Here is a 27,461-nt window from a genome sequence, read left to right on the forward strand (position 1 = left end):
GATCTATGCGTACAGACTGTAGATGAAAATGGCCATTGAAAAGCAAATTGTACTTGTGTTTTCATACATGTTGGGTAGAACTTAAGGAAAGCAGTGATGTTGAATGCATTGATAAGGACACAAATGAAGTTCTGAGCGCTACATTATAGGAAGGGAATTGGAACTATGGAAAAATCATTAGAATAATGCCAAAGGAATTATATTCTAGTTATGAAGAGATGGCTGAGAGACTCTATCAAGAATGCTAAGAGTTGATTTAATGAAGGTTTTCAAAGTGATGAAAAGATTTGAATGGTTAAATTTTGAAACATAGCGTTAGAATGTATTCTGCAACTGATTATTAAGGCATAGACTTTGACCATTTAAAGAGAAGAGAATCTGTAAGTATTTAAAATAGAAGAATATAATGCAATAGAAGAAAGAGCAGTGACATTAGATTGATATAGACAGTGTCAGCTGAAAACTCACACTAACAAAGGCACACTGGACCAATTGTCTTCTACAATGCCATAATTTACTAGTCCACAAGAGGTGGCTGGAAGCAAATGGTCTATGCTAACTGCTAGAAAAAGAATGACTTCTGTGTTGGTGGGTTAATATTTTGGAATAGAAAAGAATATATAAATGTGTTTGGTCATCAGATTAATCTGTTTTACATTATTTTTGTCTTCAGTATCTTTGGCTATTTATCTATCAAATTCAAAGTATTTCAAAAATCAACAATGGTCTATACTGAGACAAGAAATAGGATGCCATCAGTAATAGAACAGGTGGATCTTGCAGGATAACATGGAATCATTTAATAGTTACCGATAGCGCAGATGTCACTTTATATATTTTTGCACAGCTATATCATAAATTTTGAATAACATCAAAGAAAATAAATGTTAATTTCCCATTTGCATGGGAATTTACACAGTTAGATTAAAGATTGCTAATGAAGCAGTGTGATATGGAAGTGGCAACATGCATGAGCATTAAGATTAAGCAAACACAGCAAAAGCATGGTGAACTGCATGTTCTTGTGCTGTGACATTCTACGGTTCAAATTACTGTTAATCAAATGATACATCATGTCAAGTGGTTCATGTCTCTTACAAACACAGCAAATGCTGAAGAAACTCAGCAGTTTCTGAAGAGGTCATACCGGACTTGAAGTTTAACTCTGTTTCTCTCTCGACAGATGCTGTCAAATATGCTGAGCTTCTCCAGCATTTTCTGTGTTTGTTTCAGATTTCCAGCAGTAGCTTGCTTTTACTAGAGTGTTCATCTCTTGGTTTGATAAATAATAACTAACATTGCGGTTTACAAAAAATTTCAAAATATCTCATGGAAATGTTCTCGCTGAGTAGTGTGTGAGTATATGTATTTTCATGGATAAAATACATTTTCCTACTGAGAATACAAGATAAACAAATTTGCCTCAAGATCTGCTAGAACATTGTTTATTTAAATATGCAACCAGTTTCTTCAGAGAATCAGTGATTCAATGATTCAGTTTTTTAAATTTTTAAGTGCGGAATGGAAATTTGAAGTTTTCTTTCAAAATAAAGCTATGTGTTACATTTACTCCTCAGTTTTTCTGAATGCTGTATTCTAAATGAGATGTTTTGTAATATTGATAATCTCGGATATAGCCCAATTAATTCTGCTCAGTATTTAACTACTACCTCATTCATAGAAAAGGAAATCATTGTGTTCTAAAGAATGGTAGATGTGTGAAAATATTACAAAATGTTGATGTTCTAATAGATTGATTAGAACTATAAAACTATAAATCGATAAACCAAACACAATGGATGAACTAAATGCATACATAGAAAACAGTGTGGATAATTAAATCTTCGTTCAATGTATTTTTGATTTGAAGTATATGATGAAGATAAAGGAATTGTTTTAGTGCAAAACAATTTGCTAATGTTTTAATAAATTTGAAAAAATTCTATCATGCCAAAATGCTTGGAATTTAGGAGGGCCAATGATGTGAACATTTTTTTGCACATATTTATGTATGTAATGAAATACCATGTAAAGTCTGAAAGAAATTTGTTTCATAGTTAATTTCATTAAATTAGATTATGTCCATTGAGTTGTATTAAAAAGAAAGTAGTATATGTCCAAGTATATATGAAATAACTTGGCTGCACAGTAAGTAGCATTATGATAATATTTGACATTGCTTCATACTAGTAAAATCTCAATCCACATTATCCAAGGAAGCCTTTAATCTCCTAAGCCAAAGCTATCTGGGAATCTCTGCACCAGAATACACCTGAGCTGCACAAGGAAGTCATGAGAGTAACCTTATTCCAAAAGTTTGCATGCACGTTCCTCACACAAAGGCCTGATTAGGCACACAAGGGCTAAACGAAAGCTAGGTGTTGGAGGCTGTAAATTAGCTTATTGAATCTCACCATATGGCTTTGGCCAGAGTATTATGGCCTGTCCGTGTATGGCAGACAGCTGTGACAGATTTAATATTATAAAAACCTGTTATCTAATTCTGTGGCTCGTGATTGTAAGCAATTAATCAGGTATATTCAGGTAAAGAAAAACTCCAGTTTTTTTCCCATGCTGCAAGTTATAAAATTGGTAATTTTTCTGCAACTATTTAAATTAAAAAAACACTCTGTAAATTACAAAAACAAACAGCAATATTTCAGATAGAAAAGAAAAACTATATGTCAAGAGTCTGATGCGCTGTACTTGACATATGGTTGCACCTTAAATGGTAATAACAGATTGTTATTACTTGAATAAAAAGCTCACATACAGAAAGAAACATACAGTATTTACTCAGAAAAATGTTTTTTTTTGCAAAGGATGTGATTGTGGAACTGAAAAAACCCCACAAGCTCACAAAACCCTAAAAGGGATTTAAAATTGCACCACTTATAAATTTTATATTAACTGATGTTGCATGATTTGCTTTTTCAGTCCCACCTACCATCAGTCCTTAAATGTTCTGCATACAGGTAAAAGGAGTGTATGTAAATGTATTACTAATGCTGTATCTGTGTCTGTACGTGTGCATGTATGCACTGGTATTTGTGACTTGTTTAATAACAGTTGGAAATTCCTAATGTAGACTTCTACAATTAAATATACAGTATAAATACTGTATCTTGTTGTGTAAAAAGATTTTTTTCACTTTTTTTGTTACTTACAAAACATATATAATATCTTTATATACAGACAGCTACCAGGAAAAGGAAAACGTATCTGTGAGCTTTGTGTTTTCGGAGTTGTATGAGAGTGTCTAAGTGCCTGACGTAAACATAATTACTTTTTTGTCAGTATCAATGGGTGAAGCTTTAAAGTGAAGATTCATACTGTAGCAGCTCATATACAAGTGGCCCATCTCTATATCTAATACCTACAGATGTGGGAGTTACATACTGTAATATATTAACAGTTCTCCTCAGCCTTCTGTCTACAAAGTGGGCATCCCAGGCAGGATATCTTTTTCTTGGCATGTCAATCTTGATGATTGGTCCCTCCGGTAGGTAGGGTCGGCCTGATGGTGTAAGTGGCACTGTGGGTCGCACTTGGAATACAGGCAGGCAGGTCTCTGCTGCATCCTCCTCCTCTTGATCACCTGCCACTCTAGTTGGTGTGGTCTGGGATCCTCTAGGTGCTGCTGGCGTTGTTGCCATGGCCTCCAGCTCTGGAGGCAGAGGGATTCCCCAGAGGAGTTCAGCACAGCAAGAACTGGCAAGGATCCTTGTCCGTGGTCCCATGGGATGAAGTAAACCATAATACAGGAACATGAATGCTGCCCCAGCAACAAAACTAATAAAAACTGTACACAGTGCGGTTATGGCATAAAAGTCAGTGGTTGTGGGATCTCTGTAAAGATACCAAAGAAACGTCAAGGCAGCATTTTCTGTCAAGATTACAGTATAATAGGCAAACATTCGATATCGTGTCCGGCCTTCTTTGACATTAAACCAGCAGAATATGTACACGATCCCTATCACCATATTGAACAGAATTTCCTCCCACTTGGACATGCAGAAATCTGTTCCTCCATGAATGATCCAGAATGCCATTGCACACCAGTGCACAACTACAAATATTCCAAAATATAACTGAAAAATAGAAGCAAACAATGCAAACGAAATGACCCTGGATGATATGGTAAACAAACGCCAAAAGATGTGGATTAGGGCACCTCTGTAGCTCATGCTTTTTTTGTCATCCCTGGAGTCCCGCAGCAATTTGTGGTATGAAGCTAGCACCCAGGCAAGGGACATCAGGGAGGCCATAGAGGACAAACCTGGCATGACAGAGAGAAAATATGGTTATAATAATTACAGCATTAAATTCCCTTTGATTCCAGTGTATTTAATGAAAAAGGTGGAATCAGAATGAAGATTTGTGCACAAACCTAGAAATGTAAATTTACATAAATAACCACAATGTGCTTGATATAAATGATACACTGTTTCAATTTTATCAATCTAAATGAAGAGTTAAAATCACTAATTAACATTAACACATATTCTCTACTCCATTTTTTCAATTTTATCTTCCAGGTTTTGTGAACAAACCCAATAATTTGGTAGTTTGAGATGATGCAACTAAAACTAAGTGACAGTGTAACTGGATTGTGCAGATCTTTGAGCAAATAACAAACATTAAGTCTTCCATTACATAGGCAGCAAAATTAGAATTTGTAAATATTTGAATGAACTTTTTATTAATTATTAACTTTATTGGGGTTTCAATAAATCAAACTCACATTTGTAAAATAAACCTTTTAAGTTGTATTTTAAATGTTGAAGTTGAGTTCTAAAGTATTTTAAAAAGTCTGATACTCCCAGAATGGTTATTTTGACTGGAAGAAGTTGAAACAAACTCTGGAGAGTGCTTCTAAATTACAGGTAATGAACTATAGATTATTTCTCAAGAAACTCAGTGATTGCGCCATCCCATTTTGCTGAAGTATGAAGATCACATGCATTGTTGTTATAGTATTGTACTATTAATAACAACCCTGATAACTTGTGCTGTATTAAAACAAACTAATACAAATTAACCAAAAACTTGAAGTAGTTTGTCTCATTAGGATACAAGAAAGTATCCTAATGCAAAATTCAAACAGCATATCTAAACTATATAAAATACAATCATTTGATTCAGGATTTCAGTTGAATCTTTAGATTAGGTTAAAACATCAAATTCCATTCAAGTAACACTTATTCTTTATACATTTAGTTCTCAGAAAAGGAAACGGTCTTGGTTGAAGTTGGAAGGCCTAAATCTCCTAACAGAACTTATGATGGTCAGATTGCTGCAATACTCAATAACTCCAAATTTGATGCTATTGTAAATGTGTTCTGTGCTCTTCTGACTCCATTTTTCATAGGTAATCACTATACAGAGTCCTTTGGAGAACTCTTTTGGAGCAGAGTTAAGTTGAGAGAAAGAACATGCCCCTATTTACGGCAATAAGCTTAAAAGTTCATTTGCAATGCCTGTGAATGAATCAGTGAGTAGGGGAATTGGGTGAGTATGTAAGTGAGCAGTTATGCAGGTGGCTAAGTGGGTGACGTGGTATGTAGAGAAATGTGTAGGAGAGGTAAAAATAATTGGGTAAGTGGTTATGTGGGTGAAGTGGTCAGCAAGTGAGTTGGATAGGGGAATTGGTAGATACGTTAGGGTGGGTGAGGTGGTTGGTGGGATGAGATAGTTTAGTATGTAGACATGTCAGTTTTGGTCAAGGATTAATCAAATAGTTAAGAGATAGCTGGGTTGGGTCAGGTTATCAATGTCATGTTTGGGACTATTTGGGATTGTCAGTGATTGGCCAGTGTGGCTAGATATTGTTGGGTGTTTGAGGAGTTAGTCAGGTTGTTGATGGGGATCAGTTTTGGGTTACACAGGTGTTAGATAGGGTTTATATCTGTCTAACATTTCCTGGGTGACTGGATAGCTGAATTGTGTGGATTATTCTCAAAACAGATTCTAGATTAGAGTCAGGAACATTCACGGAGGGTGCTGGACAGCAGGGAAATTGCCCCATAGGAAATTGAACCAGATGATCACAGGGTACCAACACTCATCTTCAGTTTTGTTTCTGGGGATTTGGAGACCAGAAGATCTGGCTGCAAAACATCTTCAAACTAATTTTTAAAAAGAATGAAAGGATTGCAGATGCTGTAAATCATGAACAAATACAGAATTTGCTGGAAAAGCTCAGCAGGTCTGGCAGCATCTGTGAAGTGAAATCAGAGTTAACTTTTCAGGTCCAGTGACCCTTCTGATAGCTAGGAAATTGTCGGTTTTATGCAGAAGATAGGGTGGGGAGGGGGAGGGGGTAAGCAGATAGGGCCCAAAGAGAGAGAAGAACAGTTGGACAGACAAAGGAATGGATAACGTTCTGGCTAAGAGAGTGAATAGCTGTTAATGGAGACTAATAGTGGTTAACAATAGGTAGTGTGTAATGGGAGACTATGTGATAACAAGGCCTGGGGTGGGGGATAGGGGTCTAGGACATGGGAGAGCTATTGAACTTGATATTGAGTCCAGCAGGCTATAGGGTCCCCAAGCAGAAAATGAGGTGTGTCCTTACAGCTTGCACTGAGCTTTGCTGGAGCACTGCAGTAAGCCTGAGACAGAGATGTTGGCCAGGGAACAGGGTAATGTGTTAAAGTGGGAGGCAACTGGATGCTCAGGGCTTGTTTTTGTGGGTAGAACGCAGATATTTGGCAAAGTCGTCACCCGGTCTATGCTTCGTTACCCCAATGTAGAGGAGGCCACATTGTGAGCAGCGAATGCAGTAGACTAGATTGTGGGAAGTGCAGGTAAAGTACTGCTTCACCTGGAAGGTATGTTTGGGCCCTTAGATATTGAGGAGGGAGGAAGTATATGGGCAGTGTTGCACCTTGGGCGATTGCAGGGGAAAATGCCACGGGGCTGTTGGGGGGTGGTCTTAGGAGTGAGGGAAGAGTGGACCATGGTGTCCCAGAGGGAACGGTCCCTGCGGAAGACAGACAAGGGAGGAGAGGGGAATGTGTGTCTGGTGGTGGCACCTCACTGGAGGTGGTGGAAATGGCGTCTTATGATCTTCTGGATGTGGATGCTGGTGGGACGGTAGGTAAGGATAAGGGGAACCCTATCACTGTTGTGGGAGGGAAGAGTAGGGGTGAGGGCTGAGGTGCGGAAGATACGTTGGACCTGGTTGACAGCACTGTCAACCACGGTGCTAGGGAATCCTCAGTTGAGGAAGAAGATGGACATTTCAGAGGGTCCCCCATTGAAATTAGCCTCATTGGAACAGATGTGACAGAGATGGAGGAACTGAGAGAATGGAATGGAGTCTTTACAGGAAGCAGGGTGTGAGGACGTATAGTCCAGGTAGCTGTGGGAGTTGGTGGGTTTATAATGAATATTAGTGGTGAGTTTATCACCAGAAATGTGAAACAGAGATGTCGAAGAAGGGAAGGGAGGAGACAGAGACAGTGAAAAATGAGGATGGTGTGGAGATTGGAAGCAAAATCGATGAATTTGCCCAATTCCAGCTGAGAGAGGGAAACAGCACAGATGATATCATCAACATATCGGCAAAAGTGTTGTGGGTCGGGGCCAGAATAGGACTGGAACAAGGAGTGTTCCATGTACCCCGCAAAGAGACAGGCGTAACTGAAGCCCATATACGTACCCATGGCCACCCCTCTGACCTGAAGGAAATGAGAAGAACATAAGAACATAAGAACTAGGAGCAGGAGTAGGCCGTCCGGCCCTTCGAGCCTGCTCTGCCATTCAATAAGATCATGGCTGATCTTTTCGTGGACTCAGATCGACATACCCGCGTTCTCACCGTATCCCTTAATTCCTTTATTGTTCAAAAAAATGTCTACCTTATCTTTAAAAACGTTTACTGAAGTAGCGTCAACTACTTCACTGGGTAAGGAATTCCATAGATTAACAACCCTCTGGGTGAAGAAGTTCCTTCTCAATTCAGTCCTAAATCTGCTCCCTCTAATCTTGAGGCTATGCCCTCTTGTCCTAGCTTCACCTGCCAGTGGAAACATCCTCTCTACTTCTATCTTATCTATTCCCTTCATAATTTTATATGTTTCCATAAGATCCTCCCTCAATCTTCTGAATTCCAATGAATATAATCCCAATCTACTCAGTCTGTCCTCATAAGCCAACCCCCTCAACTCCGGAATCAACAAAGAAGAGTTAAAAGAAAAGTTATTCAGTGTGAAGATGAGCTCAGCCATGCAGAGGAGGGTGGTGGTGAGTGGGGACGGCTCAGGCCTTTGCTCCAGGAAGAAACGGAGAGCCCTGAGACCTTCAAGATGGGGGATGGACGTGTATCTATCTATGGTAAAGAGGAGGCGGCTGGAGCCTGCAAACTGGAAATTCTTCAAACTAATGTTGCTTTATGATATTGACACAAAAGTATATTTTAGTAACTTCTAACCATATAGGTTTCAACTTGGATCCACTAAAATTAAAATTGCCTGGGATTTCATTGAGTAGAAATTTTCCCATGATTTGTCTTATGTAACAAATATATTTATTTGAATTTATAAAATAATCATGAAGAAGATGAAGTAAACAGCACCGGTAAAATAAAATGGTATGTTATATTTTCCATTTCAATATACCAAATTCTAGAAATTGTGTGACTTTTTGACAGATTGCTTTGGAAAACAGAAAATGAACTAATAATTAGATCCAAGCCAATTAATAACAGCAAAGAATATACCAAATGTGTTTCTTGCATCTAATCCAGATTAATATTTAATTTGTAATCATAAACATTGAATTAATTATTAAAAATAATAATCTGAGAAATGACAGAAGTTAAAACCACAATCTACAAATCGCCTTAAACATACAAAAGTGTTTATGATAAAAAGGAAAATGTTGCAGATTGTTACATTTCTTTAGAATAGTTTCCAACATGTACCTAAAGGTATAATTCTATGAGCGCTCCAATGCCATTGAGATCACAGATCAGTAAGCATCCATTCATTCATTTTCTTCTCTGTGACTTAACATTGCAATGGTTATGATCATGACTTTATCATGAATTTGTCTGTGTTGTGCCTACAGCCTATTTATAATGCTGGTTCTTGCAAATCCACAAATGATCAGGAACAATTGTTATCATATTGTAGCCTTGAAAATAAACATTTGAATGGAAACACTGATAGGTTCTTTGCCTATCCTAGAGCCTCTTGGAGATAATGAATCAGAATTTTAAATGGATCAACAGAGAAAATAGCAAAGCCTGCAGGGATTATTTTTAAGTATGCATTTTGGGTTCTTTTGACGTCTTGGAGACTCAACTTTAATTTTAACTGGTGTCTTGGTAGGAAGCTAAAGTGAGTTTCTCATCAGGCCAATCTAGTGGGTAAGTGGATTAGGATCCGAAAAGGTTAAAAATATTAGATTTATTCCGTGGGATTTGTTTTTATTTCCCTTTAGAGGCAGGAGGAGTAGAACTATCTTTCTGGGCTTACACAAAAGTGTTAGCATTCCCCACTCTCTGTTGCCCTTTTCAATCATTTCAGCCCTTAGGATGGCCCCTGGCAGTGAATCCCACCACTTATCAAGAAAAGGTGAGAAACCTTGGAGTCATGAGAGGTCAACTTGTGAAATTTAAAATATATAGTCATTATTTCTCTAACTACTAGGGAGTAAACTGAGTTGAAACAGTGGGTTTGCAGACAGCGGTCTAAAATTGTTTGTGTATCAACCTGCTGGTAAGAGAGTGATTAAAAACTCGCTACCATTTAGAGTTGTTGAGGCAAATCATATTTGCTTAAGGGAAGGTTAAATTAGCACATAAAGGTGAAGTGGTTGGATGTGATGCTACCTGAGCTGGATAAGCAGGGAGAGTAGACTTATTTGGATTTTAAACACTGACAATGGGATACTTGACCAATTTTTGCGGGTATTTTTAATATAATAGAATGTTAATTTTTGCAATAAGTAAGTGAAGGATAAACAAAAAAAAGTCCTAGCACAAGACAAGAGAGGAGATACGTGGTGAAAATTTTGAATACAAACTAACCATTCACAATGCTAATTCGAAAGGTTTCAAAAATCATTCTGTTAGCTTCACTAGTGAGCCAATGTTCAACTTTTTACTCTGCTAATGATGCAAATTTGTTATTATTGTATGTTTTCCAGCAAGGGTTAAAAGTTAGTGGAGGAATTTTTTTTTCTATTTTGATTAGTTTTATCCTTATTTGCACATAATTATTCTCTAAATTTTTCTGCGCTCTTTTCCTTACAAAAGTAAAATTATAACAGTAACCTTCCCTCTTATACAATATCAAATAATTCACAAGTATCTACAAAAAACAAAAAGCAATACAATACAGGAACAGGCCTTTCAGCCCTCCAAGCCTGAACCGTCACGTTTTGCCCTTCCATACTAAAACTGTCTTCACTTACAGGATCTATATCCCTCCATTCTCTTCTTATTCATGTATTGGTCCAGGTGCTTCTTGAATGCTGCTACTGTGTCTGTTTCCACTACCTCCTCTGGCATCACCACCAGACACTCACCACTCTTTGTGTGAAAAACGTGCCTCGTAAATCTCTTTTAAACTTCTTCCCTTGCACCTTGAACCTGTATCCTCTAGTTATTGACCCCTCCATCCTGGGAAAAAGCCTCATACTTTCTACTCTATCCATGCCATTCACAATCTTATAAACTTCTATTCTCCTGCATTCCATTGAAAACAAACCCAGTCTTGCCAACTTTTCTTAATAGCTAAAATCCCCCATATCATGCCATATCCTGGTAAAACTTTTCCGTACCCTCTCCAAAACATCCATATCCTTCTCAGGGTGTGGTGACCTGAACTGTACCTAATATTGCAAGCGTGGTTTAAATAAAGTTCTATAAAGCTACAGCTTAACTTGCCTATCCTTATACTCAATACCCCTTCCAACATAGGTAAGCATGCCATTAGCCTTTTTTACTGTCTAATCTACCTGCGCTGCCACCTTCAGTGATCTGTGGACCTGCACACTCATATCCCTCTGAATATCAATACTCCTAAGGGCTCTGCCATTCACTGTATAATTTCCACCTGTACTTGACCGTCCAAAATGCATCACCTCACATTTGTGCAGATTAAACTCCATCTGCCATTTTCTGCCCATGCCTCCAACTGAACTATATCCTGCTATATCCTCTGACAATCTTTTTCATTATCTGCAACTCGACCAAATCTTTGTATCATCCACAAACAGGTACATTTTCCTCCAAATCATTTATATAGATCACGAATAGCAGAGGTCCCAGCACTGATCCCTGTGGAACATCACTAGTCACAATCCTCCATTCTGAAAAGTAACATTCCAATGCTACCCTCTGTCTCCTATGACGAAGCCAGTTCTGTATCCATCTTGCCAGCTCACCCCAATACAATGTGACTTCATCTTTTCTACCAGTCTGCCATGAGGGGCCTTGTCAACGGCTTTACCGAAGTCCATGTAGACAACATCAACCACTTTTCCCTCATCAATCATCTTTGTCACCTCCTCAAAAAACTCGATCAAGTTAGTGAAGCATGACCTCCCCTGCACAAAACCATGCTGCCTATCACTAATCAGCCTATTTACTTCTAAATGCGTACAGATCTTATCCTGGAGATTCTTTTCCAATAATTTTCTTATCACCTTTGTGAGACTCACGGGCCTATAATTTCCAGGATTATCCCTGCTACATTTCTTAAACAATGGGACAACATTGGCTATTCTCCAATGCTCTGGGACCTCACCTGTGGCCAAAGAGAATACAAAGATTTCTGCCAGTGCTCCAGCAATTTTTTCTCTTGCCTCCCTCAATATTCTGGGATAGATGTCAGGAGGGCCCAGGGACTTATCTACCTTAATACTTTTAAAGATGCACAATGTCTCTTCCTTTTTAATCACAACTTGCTTAGAAACTACTTAAATTACTTAAAAGATGGCCTCTATTTTTTTGAACAGTTTCTACAATTTTCTAACATCAAACTGAAATTAGACAAGTATCAGCAACCAATTTTCAACATTAGATAATTAATGTGCAACAGGGCTTAGTCAACTTTCTATAAATTAGTTTTGTTTTGTGTTTTATCTTAATAAATTGAATGATACAAGAATACCATGTAGCCAGAAGCAACTTTATCAAAAATAACCTTTTGTAAATTTGAACCAAGTATTTGTTAAGAATGCAAAGAGATGGAAAAAAATTATCAGAATCAAGAAAAAGTAAATATCAATATTTAACAGTAACAAGAAGTATCCTTTCATAATAATAATCAGATAAAGAATTCCAAAAAAACTCAAAATGATCTGACTAAATGATTAACCAAAGCACGATTCTTTAGAAGGGATATATTTAGTAACTTGTGTTTAACTATTTCATTGGGTGGAATCTTCCAGGCTGACAGAAGATGAGGGTGAAAGCAAAAGGCCTTGAAGTTGACGGAGTTGTCATTAGGACCAATACGAGACACTTTTCTGCCTCCGTGCAAGTAAGTTCCAGGCAAGAATGCCCATGAGCAACCTTCTCATCTAACTTCTCATCTAACTTCCATCTAAGACCCCCAATTAGCAACCACTTACTGACCTCTTCCTGCCTCTGCTGCAATTTTTCTGTCATGCAGGCTGACGTCTGGCCTGCAAGTATAGTGAAACTGTGCTGCTGCATGTCAACTGGACAGAAGGGTGGCAGAGATCCCTCAATATGAATTAACTTGTGCCTGAGTGAGACATGAACATGAACTAAGTGTCAACATCTTGTCTGCCCTTGCTTCCAAACCCCAGGGGTCCACTCCCCTCCTCAACCTGTGCTCCCCAACAATACTTACCTTCTCTCTGGAACACCAGGAGTGCACTGTCAACATAGACACAGGCACAGCTTTTCCATTGTGCTAAAGTTGTCAGCTTCTGAATGATCAGAAGCTCTAGGTAGACACACTATTCTGGGGACCTCAGTCAGGAGAAAAGCCCAGTGTCAGATTTCTGCTTGAGCAAAATCTGGCATGCCTTCCTTCTAAGTGTGAGCCTTTGTGTCCCATTGCTTTTTCAGGCAAGGCATTACCAATATTTGAAGATTTTGTCCAATAAAACAGTTGCAGATATGGTGTAAGATTTTCTGGTGCAAGTACTTTTCTTTTCAGCTTTTTGATATTTGTCAAATTCCTTTGTTTATTCTTATTTTTCAGTCGCTTTTGGGTTTTCTTTCTCAAAAATGTTAGTTTCCTTTATTTTAAACTTGTAGATGCTCCTCTTCCTTTGCCTATTTCTCACGTGGGCTGATAATTGGCAAGTAATGTTCAAAGCATACAAGTACCAGGGTAATGACCATGTCCAACAAGAGGGAATCTAACCATCACCCTTTGACATTCACTGGCATTACCAACACTGAATTCTCCCACAATCAACATCCTGGGGTTTACCATTGGTTAGAAACAGAATGGACTCGCCATATAAATACTCGAGCAACAAGAGCAGGCTAGGGATTCTGCAGCAAGTAACTCCTTTCCTGACTTCCTGGTGCTTGTCCACCACCCATATGGCACAAGCCAGGAGTGTGATGGAATACTTATCACTTGCCTGGACAAAGCTTCCATGACAAAACTTCCTTCATGTCTGACATTACAACAATTTTTCACCTTACATTTATATATTACTTCAAAATAAATTTATTACTACCCAATCTCTCATCAAACCTTTGACTTTTCAAACTCTGATGTTCTGAAGGTTTCATTATTCTTTCTTAATATATTCTGTTCAGGCTTGGAAGAGTGGTGGCATGTTGTGTAGAAGATAGTTGTCTTGGACTGTTTTCCTGATGGTTTTAGGTCTGGAGTTCTCTTCTCCTGGAGGGCCCTTAATCTCCTGATTTTTTTTCATGAAGCATGTGGGCTCTACTAGAGCAGGTACTTATTCCTTGCACAAAGGACCTCCATCAGCAAGTGCTGAAAGTGAGGGGACAGCTGAGGCAGTGGAATAGACTCTCACTGGAAAAAAATGGCATCATTCGAGGAAGGACGGCTGGTGTGCAAGCAGAACAGACAAAGGAATTCCTCAGTCCAATGTAACTCATAGGCTCATTCCAAGTAAATATTGTAAATAGTTCCTCATTTATCCTTAATTTATCTTCATGTTTGTAAAGACCTAATGTCACTGAAATAAAGAACCTTTGCTTTACCATCATTGGGCTGACCACGTGTTCAAATCTCACGTTACATCTGCAATATCTTGAATCTTTAGACATTACTTGTGGAGCAATAGTGTGGAGCAGTGTGAAATCACTAACTGTACCTTCTAGATTTCCACATTTAACTGCTGGCTGCAGATGTTGCTGTCAGTTTCACATTTGTAATGACAACTAACTCTGATCATTATTATAATCTTAAACGGTAAAATCCAGGCCATTGTAAGATAAAGGTCTGAGACACCGACTATGCAGGACTAAACAAGATTGCATTTATTGTTTTAAAATCCTTTGATCATAAAGATTTGCATTATCTATCAGTTTTCAGTTATCAATCCAAAAGGATGACAGCCATTATCTCAAAGTATTATGTCAGTCACAATACCCTTATATTCTGTGGCATTTCCAGATGTGCAGGTGTAAAAAGACACATGTCAATAGATTCATACCAGTGAATTAATAAATTACACAAATGCACAAGAATGTTCTCTGATTCCTTGATCACTTTTCTGCTTTCAATGGAAGAACAGTATACGTCTTTCTTCCACAGTTGCATAATTTGTAGTGTTTTGGTTATTGATACCCAACCCAAGTATTTTGTAGTTTTCATCTAAACTGATATGTTATGAAAAGTTTCATTTTCCTTACTGGGATCTTACCATATGGGTGGCACAACATTATGATCTATTTCAATCTTTTACTGTTTTTTAAATGCTTCTCAATGAACTTCTCAAAACAAAACAAGATGGACATAGCTTTTGGTTATTGTTCAGATAATATGCTTAACAGACCTACAAGAAATCATATATCCGAAACATCCCTCTACATGCTGGTTGGCAGATTATGTAGACTGCTGTCACTGAATGTAACTTCAGTTCCTACAGTTTTTCAAAATTAGTTTATTATTACGTCAAAAGCAAACCCTGTGCATTTAAGATATGTCTGTTTACTCATGTTAAGAATATAACATATTTTGGACAATGGGTACTTCTAGTTGATTTGTCATTTTTACAAAAATGAAAAAGTCACAAAGAGAGCGCTCTAGGAAAAGTGCCTACAATGAAACCAGATTCCAAACTCTTTTCAGGATTAACCACCCTTCTAGAGTAAGAAGAAAAACTGGACACTCAGATAAAAAGAAACTAATATATTTGTAACCATTTCATATCATTATAGAAAAGTCTACTGGAGGTCACTGTGTTTGTAGCAGGAACCTTTATTCCAGTTGTTAAAACCCTACAACTGAAATTATGAATGCATGATAATAATCTTTTATCTCGGATGGCACAGAAAGCTAGTAAATATCAGGATTAAAGTTCAGAATTAATTTCATATCTTCTTCAAAGACTAAATTCTAATTTATCCTTCAGGTTTTAACATTTGCACAGTTCTATTGGGTCCAGCAGAAACTTGAAATATTCAACGATCCAAACAGTAAATGAATGGCATCTTTATTTTTTCAAAGGTCAGCGATCTGTTTCCAAACCCAAGGATAGTGCCTGAAACTTCAACCTCAGTAGGAAGTATCTCTCCACATGTTATAACAATAGATAAACTGAAGTCTTAGTATATTTTCTGTTTGCCTTTAGAGACAGGTGGAGACAATTTAACATATCCAATCTGTTCTGCCATTCAGTAAGATCAAGATTGATCTGTGACCCAACTCCATTGATTCTGCTTTTGTTCCATATCCCTCAGTAGTCTAATATCCTATGTTATCTAACTGTGCATTTACTCAGTGTGATAATACTACTCCAAACTCTTCAGGATGGATCTTACAGCAACCTACAGCTAGACATGTTTTTATAGGGGCATATAAAATAGATGTGTGTGTGCGCTTAGCTCATAGTCTTGCAGCTCAACCTGGCCTGGTCCCCATAGTACAGAGGGGTGGATAAGGTGGCCGCTGAGCTGCTCACCCTTAGGCCTATTGTAACCCTTAAGTGGTCAATTATCGCTCACTAATGCTAATATTCTGGACACACATGAATGGATTTTATGCTCAACTGTGGGATGAGTTAAGTGGAAGGATAAATGCACAGGCCACTCACTCCTGCCCACTGCTTTTGGATTACGTCTAATCAAGCAGTGGCCGACCGATTAGTGTTGTACAGAGGGAATTGTGGTAAATCCAGCAGCTAGATTTGGAATTTGGATTTAAAGAGAATAAGCTGTGATCCAGAAGTCAGTTCTATCCACCAATTTAAAGGCATGTTGTCCACTGGCTCTCTCTCCTTTGGTTGTTATATTAGCCACTAAGACCTGAACATATCAATTATACAACAGCCAAACATTGACACCTTCAGCGGTAGACATGTTGGCCAATCCTTAAGGTAACTGAGACAAGTGGTTAAAGTGGTAAAGAAAGCATATAGTATACTTGCCTTTATTAGTAAAGGCATGGATTTTACGATCAGGGATATTACGCTAAAACTATATAAAACGTTGGTTAGGCCACAGCTAAGAGTATTGCATGCAGTTCTGGAATCCACATTATAGGAAGAATGTGACAGCACTGGAGATGGCACAGAGGAGACTTACCAGGATATTGCCTAGACTGGAGAATTTCAATTATGAAGTGAGATTGGATAGGCTAGAACTAAGACAGAAATTGTTGGAGAAACTCAGTAGGTCTGGCAGCATCTGTGGAAAGAAAATGGAGTTAACATTTTGGATCCAGTGCCCCTTCTTCAGAACTTGACAAATTGGGTTTGCTTTCCTTACAGCAGAGGAGGTTGAGAGAGGACATGATTGTGGTGTATAAAATTTTGAGGGGTACAGACAGAGTAGTCAGGAAGAGACTTTGTACATTGCTGGAGGGTTCAATGTATAGGTGGCATAGATTTAAGGTTTGGGCAGAAGGTTTAGAGGAAATGTGAAGAAAAACCTTTTCTCCCAGAGGAAGTTGGGAATTTAGAACTCACTGCCAATACAGGTGATAAGAGGCAGAAATTCTCATTGCATATAAGAATTATTTAGATGTGCACTTGTGGTATCAAACCATAACTGGGCAAAGTGTTGGAAAATGGGAATTGAACAGTTAGGTGATGTAGACACGATAGGCTGAAAATCCTTTTTCTACACTGCAGACCATCTATGACTATAGTGTTACAAGCACCAATGGATCTGCTTGTAGACCTTTCTACACATCCATGTGACTGGCCTGCATACCAAAGTTTTTCCCGTGTGCATCCCATAAAATGTAATGTGTCACCAAAATTTACAATTCATTAAGTTTTTCAACATGCTAGGAGGATGGGCAGCATTCTGATTTCAGAACCTGATTGCCTTCTGTATTATTAGGAACTGGCAGGATGATATTAGATCTGATCTGAAGTCATCACATTATATTTTAGGTAGGCCTAAAATAGGTCCCCATTGAGGATGGGGAGGGTGGCCCACAGTACAAATCCCACCAATAACAACTCTTAGAATTTAGATTCTGTTAATAATAGATGTGGAATAAAATCCCACTTTCATTATTAATGAGACTGTCATAAAGAACTTCACTAATGTCCTTCAGAGAGGAAATGTTCAGTCTATATGTGACTGTATACTCGTGGTTTTATAATTGACTTTTGAAATAGCCAAGCTAGCCATTCAGTTGAATCAAACACACCTTCTCACAGGCAACTGGATATGCACTAAATGCTGGCTTTGCATCAATGCTCATATCCCAAAACAAAGTCCAATACATGTTTGAAAGATGAGATAACATTCCTTCAAAACTGGTAATCTGAACAGATAATGAACTACTAGAAATGTTTGCTGCAATACAAGAGAAATCCACAGTGTCAATTTTTTTGTAAAGTATTAAGACTTTTTAACTAAATTAAAGAGGAAAATATTTATATAATGTTCCATCAGAATCCCAGGACACACCAAATCACTTCACAGCTAATAAAGTACTTTTGAAGTATTGCCACTGTTAGGAAATGAGTCAGCCAGTTTACACAAAGCACACACCCTGAAACAGCACTAAGATAATGGCCAGATAATCTGTCTCTTTTACCTGAGGGCACAAATTGGCTAGGCATAAGATTTTCTCTGAAAAATTTCTTTCCATCAATGACTGACAGATTCTGGACATTCACTTTCTGCTATGATAACAAGGTATAGAGCTGGATGAACACAGCAGGCCAAGCAGCATCAAAGGAGCAGGAAAGCTGATGTTTCGGGCCTAGACCCTTCTTCAGAAAATGAAGAAGGGTCTAGGCCCGAAAGGTCAGCTTTCCTGCTCCTCTGACGATGCTTGGCCTGCTGTGTTCATCTAGCTCTACACCTTGTTATCTCAGATTCTCCAGCATCTGTAGTTCCTACTATCTCTGAAACACTTTCTGCTATCGTTTAGTTTCATTGTTTGATTTGCTTTGTTTTGCAGATTGTCAGTTGATACAATTCTGTGGCTATAGCAACGTAAATCCATATTCAATCCCATAGAATCCACCTTTTAAAAGGAATGCAGTAACATTCCAAATCTGAGTTCAATGAATAAAGGTTAAGTATGTCATTTGTTAGCCCTTGGGTACCTTGAGAACATAACTGATTCCAAATAATGAAGGGTAAAGTTCATTTTAGAGGAACAATAGGAACCATGGTTGAGAACCAGGAAAGTACTTAAACTCCAAAATTGTAACAAGCTTCACATGGCATGAAGTTCCTTCCATGGAAAACTGCCATTGTGTCTGCTGCAAGGGTAGTGAGCCTTCTGACTTAGTCACTGAATATCCCTACCTCATCTGTTATGAGGACAGAGCAATGCTTTGTCCAGATCCAAAAATTTGTGCCCAGAGCTCTGTCTGAATTCCAAATGACGCATGAAATCACCATTCCATCTTCCCTTCTTGACATATGTCTGAAATGGAATGCAGTTTGAAATCATGTGGATATGAGGACAGTTCTCTGTTACTATGTAGACAAAGTTGAAATTGTCAGAATATCTACAGCTAAGTTCTTTGAAGATAAACCTGTCACTAAACAAAGAACTGTTCTATTAAGTAGTAGAAAGTATTTTACTTCACACCCAGAGAGTGCTCCATCTGGCTAGACTAAGCCATTCTGAAGATAAAAAGTCACTATGTTACTAATTTGCAGCATATTTCTTAAGAAAGGCAACCAAAGGTAAAACTCCCACTATAACCAAATATCATTGTTGGATTTGGCCTGAAAAAAGCACATGTGAATTGGGCCCTTAGCCAAATAAACCATCTCTCTGAAAGTGATATGGCATTGAAAGAATTGGCCATTTTATCTTGAGAAATGTAAATAAAGAGACACAAATTACTCACCTTTATAGTATTCCTAATTCTTAAAATGGCTACCTTCAATCAAATTTACTAGCTTTAATTGACCTAGGTCTCACTGTAATATATACTTATTCTTGGTTTTTGTATCTGTATTGTGCTACACCTAAATAGTTAATTGTTCAAAATGAGAGATTCTCCTTCTCAACCTCTCCCATCTCCTGAGGTGTGGTGACCCTCAAGTTAAGTCTTGACCAGTCATCTCTCAGTCTATGATCTGATAAGACTATGGTGACTTTACCTTATATGAAGCATTTAAGCATTCTACAGATAGAAGTTGGTAACATCAGTTACTGAGCTGTCTGATACATTTGTAAACCAATGGAAATCGGAAAAATAAAGAGTACTGGTGTAAAGTTTATAATATTAATTCAGTTGGTATGTTGTGTACTTACCGCAGGTGGACATAAGGAAATTACATCCCTCAATAATTCCTGTTTTCTATAAAATTACTCTGTATGCAATTATAACTGAATTTTGCCCTACCTTTGGCATGTTCAAAATTTTGAATATTCATTAAATATCTACATAGAATCCCTACAATGTGGAAGCAGGCCATTCAGACCACATTGATCCGCTGAAGAATATCCCACCCTATAACCACATATTTCCCCTGGCTAATCCACCTAGCCTGCACACCTTTGGAGGGTGGGAGGAAACTCATGCAGACATGGGGAGAATGTGTAAACTCCACACAGACAGTCACGTGAGGATGAAATCGAACCTGGGTCCCTGGTGCTGTGAGGCAGCAGTGCTAACCACTGAGCCACTTGCACAGTACATTTTCATACCCATAAATTAGCATTACGAGACATATGTTGTATGGACAATATGTTAAAAAAATTCCCTATAAATTAGCATTGTCACAATGTAATAATCTCATTTCTCTGGCAGGATTAGTAGTTTAAAGACTTTACAATGAAAACTACAGACTCCACAGAATGCATTCAAAAGAGAATATGCATGAAGTTTAACGCACCTTGGATTTAAATTTAAAGAACATGTTATCAAATGGTCAAGGCAACTTTCCCCAAGATAAATTATTACAGGGGTGATATGAAATTTTGAGGCAGGTGCAATACCCTTTATAGTTTGCTTGCTTTGTAACACTGTAGCATGACGAATTCCATTTTCGCCCAATATTTTCAATGTGTCAAGTTGTGAATCAGGAAAGCTAATGCTGAAGTAACCTACAACCACTGTATATCACTTTTCTCTGCTCTGTGCAAAGTTCTTCCAAAATAAATTCTGCCTATAATATTATGGTTGTACGTTATATGTAACTTGCTTAGTGATACAACAAAGAAATATTTGCATATAAATGACTTGATTTGTACTGTATTTAGTCTTAACAAACTTATACACAATATGCACAGGGAATGGAGCTTTGTTTTCTTTGCTGTTGAACAGATTAACTGTTGATAGGATGTACTTCGTAGAAAAAGTTTTTAAATTGTATTTTTGTTAGAAAGAGCTAAATATCAACATGGCTAAGGTTTTCAGAGGAAGTACTTGAGAAGGGAATTGAAAATTTCTTAGATCTCAGATCCATTCTAATTTGACCCATTAGATTACATAATTTTATCCGGGTTTGGCAAAGGATAACTTAATTCAAAGAGTGAGGGACACTACTCCTGAAGGGTAATAACATTAGATTAATTTAATCATGAACTTATGCAAAGTAGTTTGAATGTATTTCAATCAGTACATACAAATATTAAAACTATTTCCCAAACAAGTGTTAATAAGTGATATGGGCATGAAGAGTTTTGAACCTCACAACAAATATTTAAGTTTCCATAGCTCTCACTAGACACAAAACCTTCCATTTCTATCTGTTTTTTAAAATGGCATGGACAGAGGCATCAGGTTAAAATAACAAAGCACTAACTACTCCAGCTTAGAATAAAAAAAAAGGTGTAGGAGGATCAAAACCTTAATGTGGAGGTTGAAATGCATTCATCGTGGAAGAAAGGACATGTTCAATATAAATAAAGGGAAGATTTTTCTCATTCACTGAACCTCAATATGAAAATGGAGTACACATTTAGCAAGTTAGCAATCATGATTTAATATTTCTAATGATTCAACACATAAAAGCCACTAAAGTGCTTGTTGTCTTATCATATCAAGTACCCTCTTGAGAAATTAAGCATGTAGCATCAGGTAATATTTTAGCAACCCAATTTCCTGAAAAAATATAAATTGTAAGCAGCTTAAGAGTAAAATTATGGATATCATATTAGCTTTCAAGTGGTCAACAGTGCAACAAATACTGAAACATGAACTTCATTTTCTATCTGAGCAATAGAAAGAAATATCATAGCTTTCAAAGTCAGAAATTAATAATTACACACCTGCAAGTTCAACTAGATTAGTTAATTCCTTAAATGTTTTCCATAAACAGAGCACATGCACCAAAGTCTACCTTTTACTGCCTAATTCCTCAATAAATGTGGCAAGACCCAAGGTTGATCAAATGGTTCTTGTCACCGTATTTCAGCTTATGCAAATATATAAAAAAAGACTGAAGATACTCAGGCTCCTTGCCCCCTCCAAAAAATGGCCTCAGGCAGTCAGACAGTGGAGGTGATTTCCTGGATTCATGGTAGGAGGGGTAGCCTAAGATTTCCTCTCAATTGAAGAATGTCAGGGCTAGTGAAGCCCATGAACTTCATAGAACATAGAATCCCTACAGTGTGGAAACAGGCCATTCAGCCCAACAAGACCACACCAACTCTCTGAAGAGCACCCCACGCCCCCACTCTACCTCTGCAACCCTGCATATTTCCCATGGCTAATCCACCTAATCTACACATCCTTGGACCTATGGGCAATTTAGCATGGTCAATCCACCTAACCTGCACAGCTTTGGACTGTGGCAGGAAATCAGAGCACCCAGAGGAAACCCATGCAGACATGGGGAGAATGTGCAAACTCCACACAGACAGTTGACGGAGGCTGGAATACTCATGTTCATAAAGGGGTCTAAACCAGAAACGTTTTGAAGTTTAACTTGGACCTCTTCTGTTGAGTTAGCTTGTTGCTGCTGCCAGACAGTTAAGAGCATGGACATCCGCTGAGTGGAATGTAAAATTAGTTCCTGGTACTGCTGAGCTCAAAAAGCTGTGATTTTACATTTCAAACGATCCTCCTCCATTCAGTGGGAGCCTTGTCCAAGGTATAACATGGTGGTTTGTTAAGGCAATGTCAATTTTTAAGGTTATAGTTCTGAATCCAATACTTTCAAAACTACTGAGGGTTGGTTGTGGGGTAGGAGTGATTTTAAAATTGCACACATAATATTGAATTCACATCTTGTTTTATGTACTGATTTTTTTTACTGCAAGTGATGCTCCGAGTATTGTAGATGGGTAATGATGATGAAGTGAGATCATATATGATCATCTTAGCAAAGTTAGGCGTAAGGAACAATGTCTGACATTTCTATTAAGGCAGTGCTGCAATAAACTGTAAAATAAATCCTGCAAATGAAATACATTTATTTTGAAGTGCAGCTACTGTTGTAATATAGGAAGTATAGCAGATAATTTACATGCCACAAGGTCCAACAAACAGCAATATAGATATATTAAACAATAATATAGATAAATATTTTTGACAAGTAGAAAGAGGAGGGATGAAGCCAAATTGGGATCGAAAAGGGGATTTCTGCAATGAACCTGAGGGCATGTCTGAGGTATTAAATGAGTATTTTCTATCAGGCTTTGAAAAAGAAGACAATGCTGTAAAAGTCATAGTGAAGGAGTAATTATTTGAGCCATTGGATAAGCTAAAAATTTATGAAAAAGAGACACGGAAAAGTTTGTTGTACTTAATGTCGGTAAACCACAAGCACCGGGTGAGCTGCATCCACAGACTTTCAAGAGATAAGCGGGGTCATTGAGGAGGTATTGTCCATAATCATTCAATCCTCCATGGACAATAGTGTACCACCAGGGGATTGGAGAAATGCAAATGTTACACCCTTGTTCAAAAGATAAGTCCTGTAGTATAGGTAAATCAGTTTAACATTGGTGGTGGGAATGATATTAGAGATGACAACCAGGAGAAAATATACAGTCATTTAACAAATGGAAGCCAGCATTAATGTAATAAAAACAAATAATGTTTGACTAATGTTATGAGGTTATAGAGAAGGTTAATAAGGGTGATATGATTGTTGTGGCGCACATGGGCATCTAAAAATACTTGATCATAGACATGTCATCAAATTTAAAGGTCATAATAACAGCGAAAGTGACAGCATGGATATGAAATTGGCAGAGGGACGTGAAAAATAGAGTAGTGATCAGTTGTTTTTCAGACTGGATGGAGGTATTTGGGAAGGGCTTGCTGACAGTCGGTACTGGCAGGATTGTTTTATTTGACATGGTGTATATTAATGACCAATTCTTGAGTATATTTAATGCAATTTCAATGCTTACAGATGATGCAAAGTTTTGAATTATTGCAAACTATGAGGGGAAAAGTCATAAACTTCAAGAGTACAAAGACAAGCTGGTGAAATGTGAGGATATGTGATAAATAAAATTTAATAATGAAAACTGTGCAATTATATATTTTATAAGAAGAACAAATGGAGAAATATTAAGGTAAAATTTTAAAAAGTGTGCAGAATCTTGGGGGGTTTTGTGTGTAAATCTTAAAGGTGGCAGGGCAAGTTGAGAAAGTTTTAAAAGGCATACTGGATCCTCAGCTTCATAAAAAATAAGTACAGGTTACAATATTATCATGGAACTTTACAAAGTGCTGGTTTGGCCTCAACTGGAACAGTATAGGTGCCAGACTTTAAAAAGGATCTGATTGTTTTATAGAGGACGCAGAGAAGATTTACAAGGTGTTCCCAGGAATGACAGACTTCAGTTATCTCATTGGCAAGGCTGAGTTGTTTTCCTTAGAGAAAAGGCTGATTCACTGTAAAAGAGCAGACTAAGATCAGAGGAGAAACTATTCCCACAGGCATAAGGACAGAATACCAGACAACACTGATTTATGATGATTGGCAAAGGAATTAAGAGTGACATGGTTATTCTTATGCAGGTAGTGATTTTCAAAAGTGTATTGGATAAGCACCTGAAGAGAATGCATTTGTGGGACTCAGGGAAGGCAGTTATGAAGAGTTGCTCTTGCAGAGAGACACCAAGGACAAGAAGGCCTGAATCACCTTTTGTGCTGTAACCAGTCAGTCATTTTATGAAATAAAACACCAGATCATCTGTTTTTATGAATTGATTGAAGGATAAAAACTTTATTCAAGACACCAGGAGAAGATCCTGCTCTTTTCAAATAGTTCAATGGGATCTTTTACATCCACGAGAGGATAAAAAGGAGATAACAAGGTGTAGTGCTGGATGAACATAGCAGGCCAAGCAGAATCAGAGGAGCAGGAGCCTTCCTGCTCCTCTGATGCTGCTTGGTCTGCTGTGTTCATCCAGCTCTACACCTTGTTATCTCAGATTCTCCAGCATCTGCAGTTCCTACTATCTCTGAAACAAGGATAAAAAGGAGCCTTGGTTTATATCTTAATCGAAAGACAATACTTTTAACACTATGTCCAGAGAAAGAAATCACAAGCCTTTGTGTTCTCCTGTTTCCTGGGCCCTCACCTCTCCCATCAAGTGCTTTCACAAGTGTTTGGAGTCCAATAAAATGTAACAGTGTAGCACAGAAAGAGGTCACTCATAGATGGCAAGAACTGCAGATGCTGGAGGCAGGGTCAATACAGTGCGGAGCTGGTGGCGCACAGCAGGTCAGGCAGCATCAGGGGAGCAGAAAAGTCGACATTTTGAGTTTTGGGTAAACCCATCGACTTTCCTGCTCCCCTGATGCTGCCTGACCTGCTGTGTTCCTCCACCTCCACCTCCACACTGTGTTGACAAAAGGTGGTCATATAATCCATTGAGTCTGTGCCAGTTCATTTGAAGAGTAAACCAATCAGTTCTACTGCTTACAGCATCCCACCCTTGACTCCCAACAACTTTTTCCCTCACTTTTCTCCAAATATTTATCTAATGTTTCCTTCAAACACTTATCTGAATATGTATCTACTTCAATTTAAAAAGTCGCATTACAAATCCTAGGCATTCTTTGTGTAAATAATTTTACTCATGTTAACTGGTTCTTTTAACCATCAACTTAAATGAAGTTAAATCTGAGCCATTTGAGAATCAATCCTGTAGTCATTAGAAGAAGTTTTTATTTATTATATCAAAACTCTTTATAATTTCTTTCATCTCTATAAAATCCAATCCCATCAGTCTTTTTGGCTCTTAGTAGAGTAACTTCACTTTCTCTGTGACATATAATCTGTTGATTCATTCTAGTAAGTCTCTTTTGAACCATCTATGAAACCTTCACATCCTTCTGGTACCCACAGTTGTAAATCATAGTGGCGCTGGATAGCTTTATACAGGCTCAGCAAAACTTTAATTTAGTACGGTATGCCTCTAATTTATTTGGACAAAGGAATCAAGGCCATTGTTACTAAATTTGTAGATGAAGCAAAAATAGATGGAGGGATAGGAGTATTAAGGAAGTGGGGAATCTGCAGAAAGACTTAGACAGGCTAGAAGAGTGGGCAAAAAATGATAGGTAGAATACAAAGCAGGAAACTGTGAGCTTATGCACTTTGGTAGGAAGAATAGAGGAGTAAACTATTTTCTGAATGGAGAAAGGCTTCGGAAATCTGAAGCATAAAGAGACTTTAGAGTCCTAGTTCAGGGTTATCTTAAGGTTAACATGCAGGTTCAGTTATCAGTTAGGAAGGCAAATGCAATGTTAGCATTCATTCCAAGAGGGCTCGTATACAAGAGCAGAGATGGACTGTTGATTCTGTATAAAGCTCTGATCAGATTGCATTCAGAATACAGTATGCTGTTTTGGGTTCATATCTAAGGAAGGTCAAGCTGGCCTTGGAGGGGTCCAGAAGACATTTACAAGAATAATCCTGGGGTTGAAGGGCTTGTCGTATGAGAAGAAGTTGAGAACTCTGAGTCTGTACTGGATGAAGTTAAGAAGTGGGGATCTCATTGACAATTACAATACAGTGAGAGGCCTGGATAGACTGAACATGTAAAAGATGTTTCCACTACTAAGAAAGGGTAGAAGCCAAAGGCACAGTCTCAAACTGTTGAGCAACCTTTTAGAACTCATTCATGATTCACTAACATAATAATAATGACATGTATATTTGAGTAGACACATGGAGTATTTGGACTCAGGCAGAAGCAGAATTAGAAACGGAAATCAATATCTTCAACTATCAACTCCCCTTTCAACTTAAAACCACAAGATATCAAGAAAGCGTGAATTTCCCAAAAATACATAGAATTTAAATTGGCACAAGATAACAACTATAAGTTTGCAAGAAAAGTTGCTTTTCAAAACAATTAAGAGATATTTCTACCCAAAACAAAATCACCCGAAACATATCTTCTGCAGACTGGTGACCTAATGTCATTCCATTGTATGTACACAAAACTGGAATCTTTTAACCAGGCAATCACTACCACGTTTACTGCTTCTCAAATCTCAACCACAGACTTAGATTTAACAGCTGACAGTGTTCATAACCATAGCATCCAGTACACATTTTTCTCAAATAATTCTTATGCATCCTTAAATTAGAGTTTCTATATTTCCTTTCACGAAACTCATTACCTCAATGAGCATTCCATTGTTGACAAATTTAAAACCATTATCTTCCCCTGCAGCCTCCTCCTTTCCTCCTGTCAACAACATTCCCGTCGGGTAGCAGATAGTTTCCACCCATCCTCTCCCCTCCAGAACTGGCCAACAGAAGCCCAAGGTCTGGATTCCCACTCAGTGACCCTCCCCTCCCCCCACCAAGTGCTGAACCTATCAGAAGTAAATATGGGAGAGAAACAGACTGCTATTGGAGGGATATGGAACAGACAGAGTCTCTGATTGAAGGTAAAATCTTATTT

At 38.0% G+C, this 27,461-nt stretch overlaps 1 protein-coding gene across 1 annotated transcript in view; it reads right to left on the reverse strand.

Moving 5' to 3' along the window:
* Window positions 1-3,314: 3,314 nt before the first annotated feature.
* The window catches only part of xkr6a (XK, Kell blood group complex subunit-related family, member 6a), a 488,063-nt gene continuing 463,916 nt past the window's right edge, over window positions 3,315-27,461 (reverse strand). Inside the window, exon 3 of the mRNA XM_048596835.1 lies at window positions 3,315-4,279. Within this exon, the coding sequence (XP_048452792.1) occupies window positions 3,315-4,279 (965 nt within the window). The remainder of the gene's footprint in view (window positions 4,280-27,461) is intronic.

The sequence above is a fragment of the Rhincodon typus genome, chromosome 5 (genome assembly GCF_021869965.1).
Source record: "Rhincodon typus isolate 14 chromosome 5, sRhiTyp1.1, whole genome shotgun sequence".
Lineage (NCBI taxonomy): Eukaryota > Metazoa > Chordata > Chondrichthyes > Orectolobiformes > Rhincodontidae > Rhincodon > Rhincodon typus.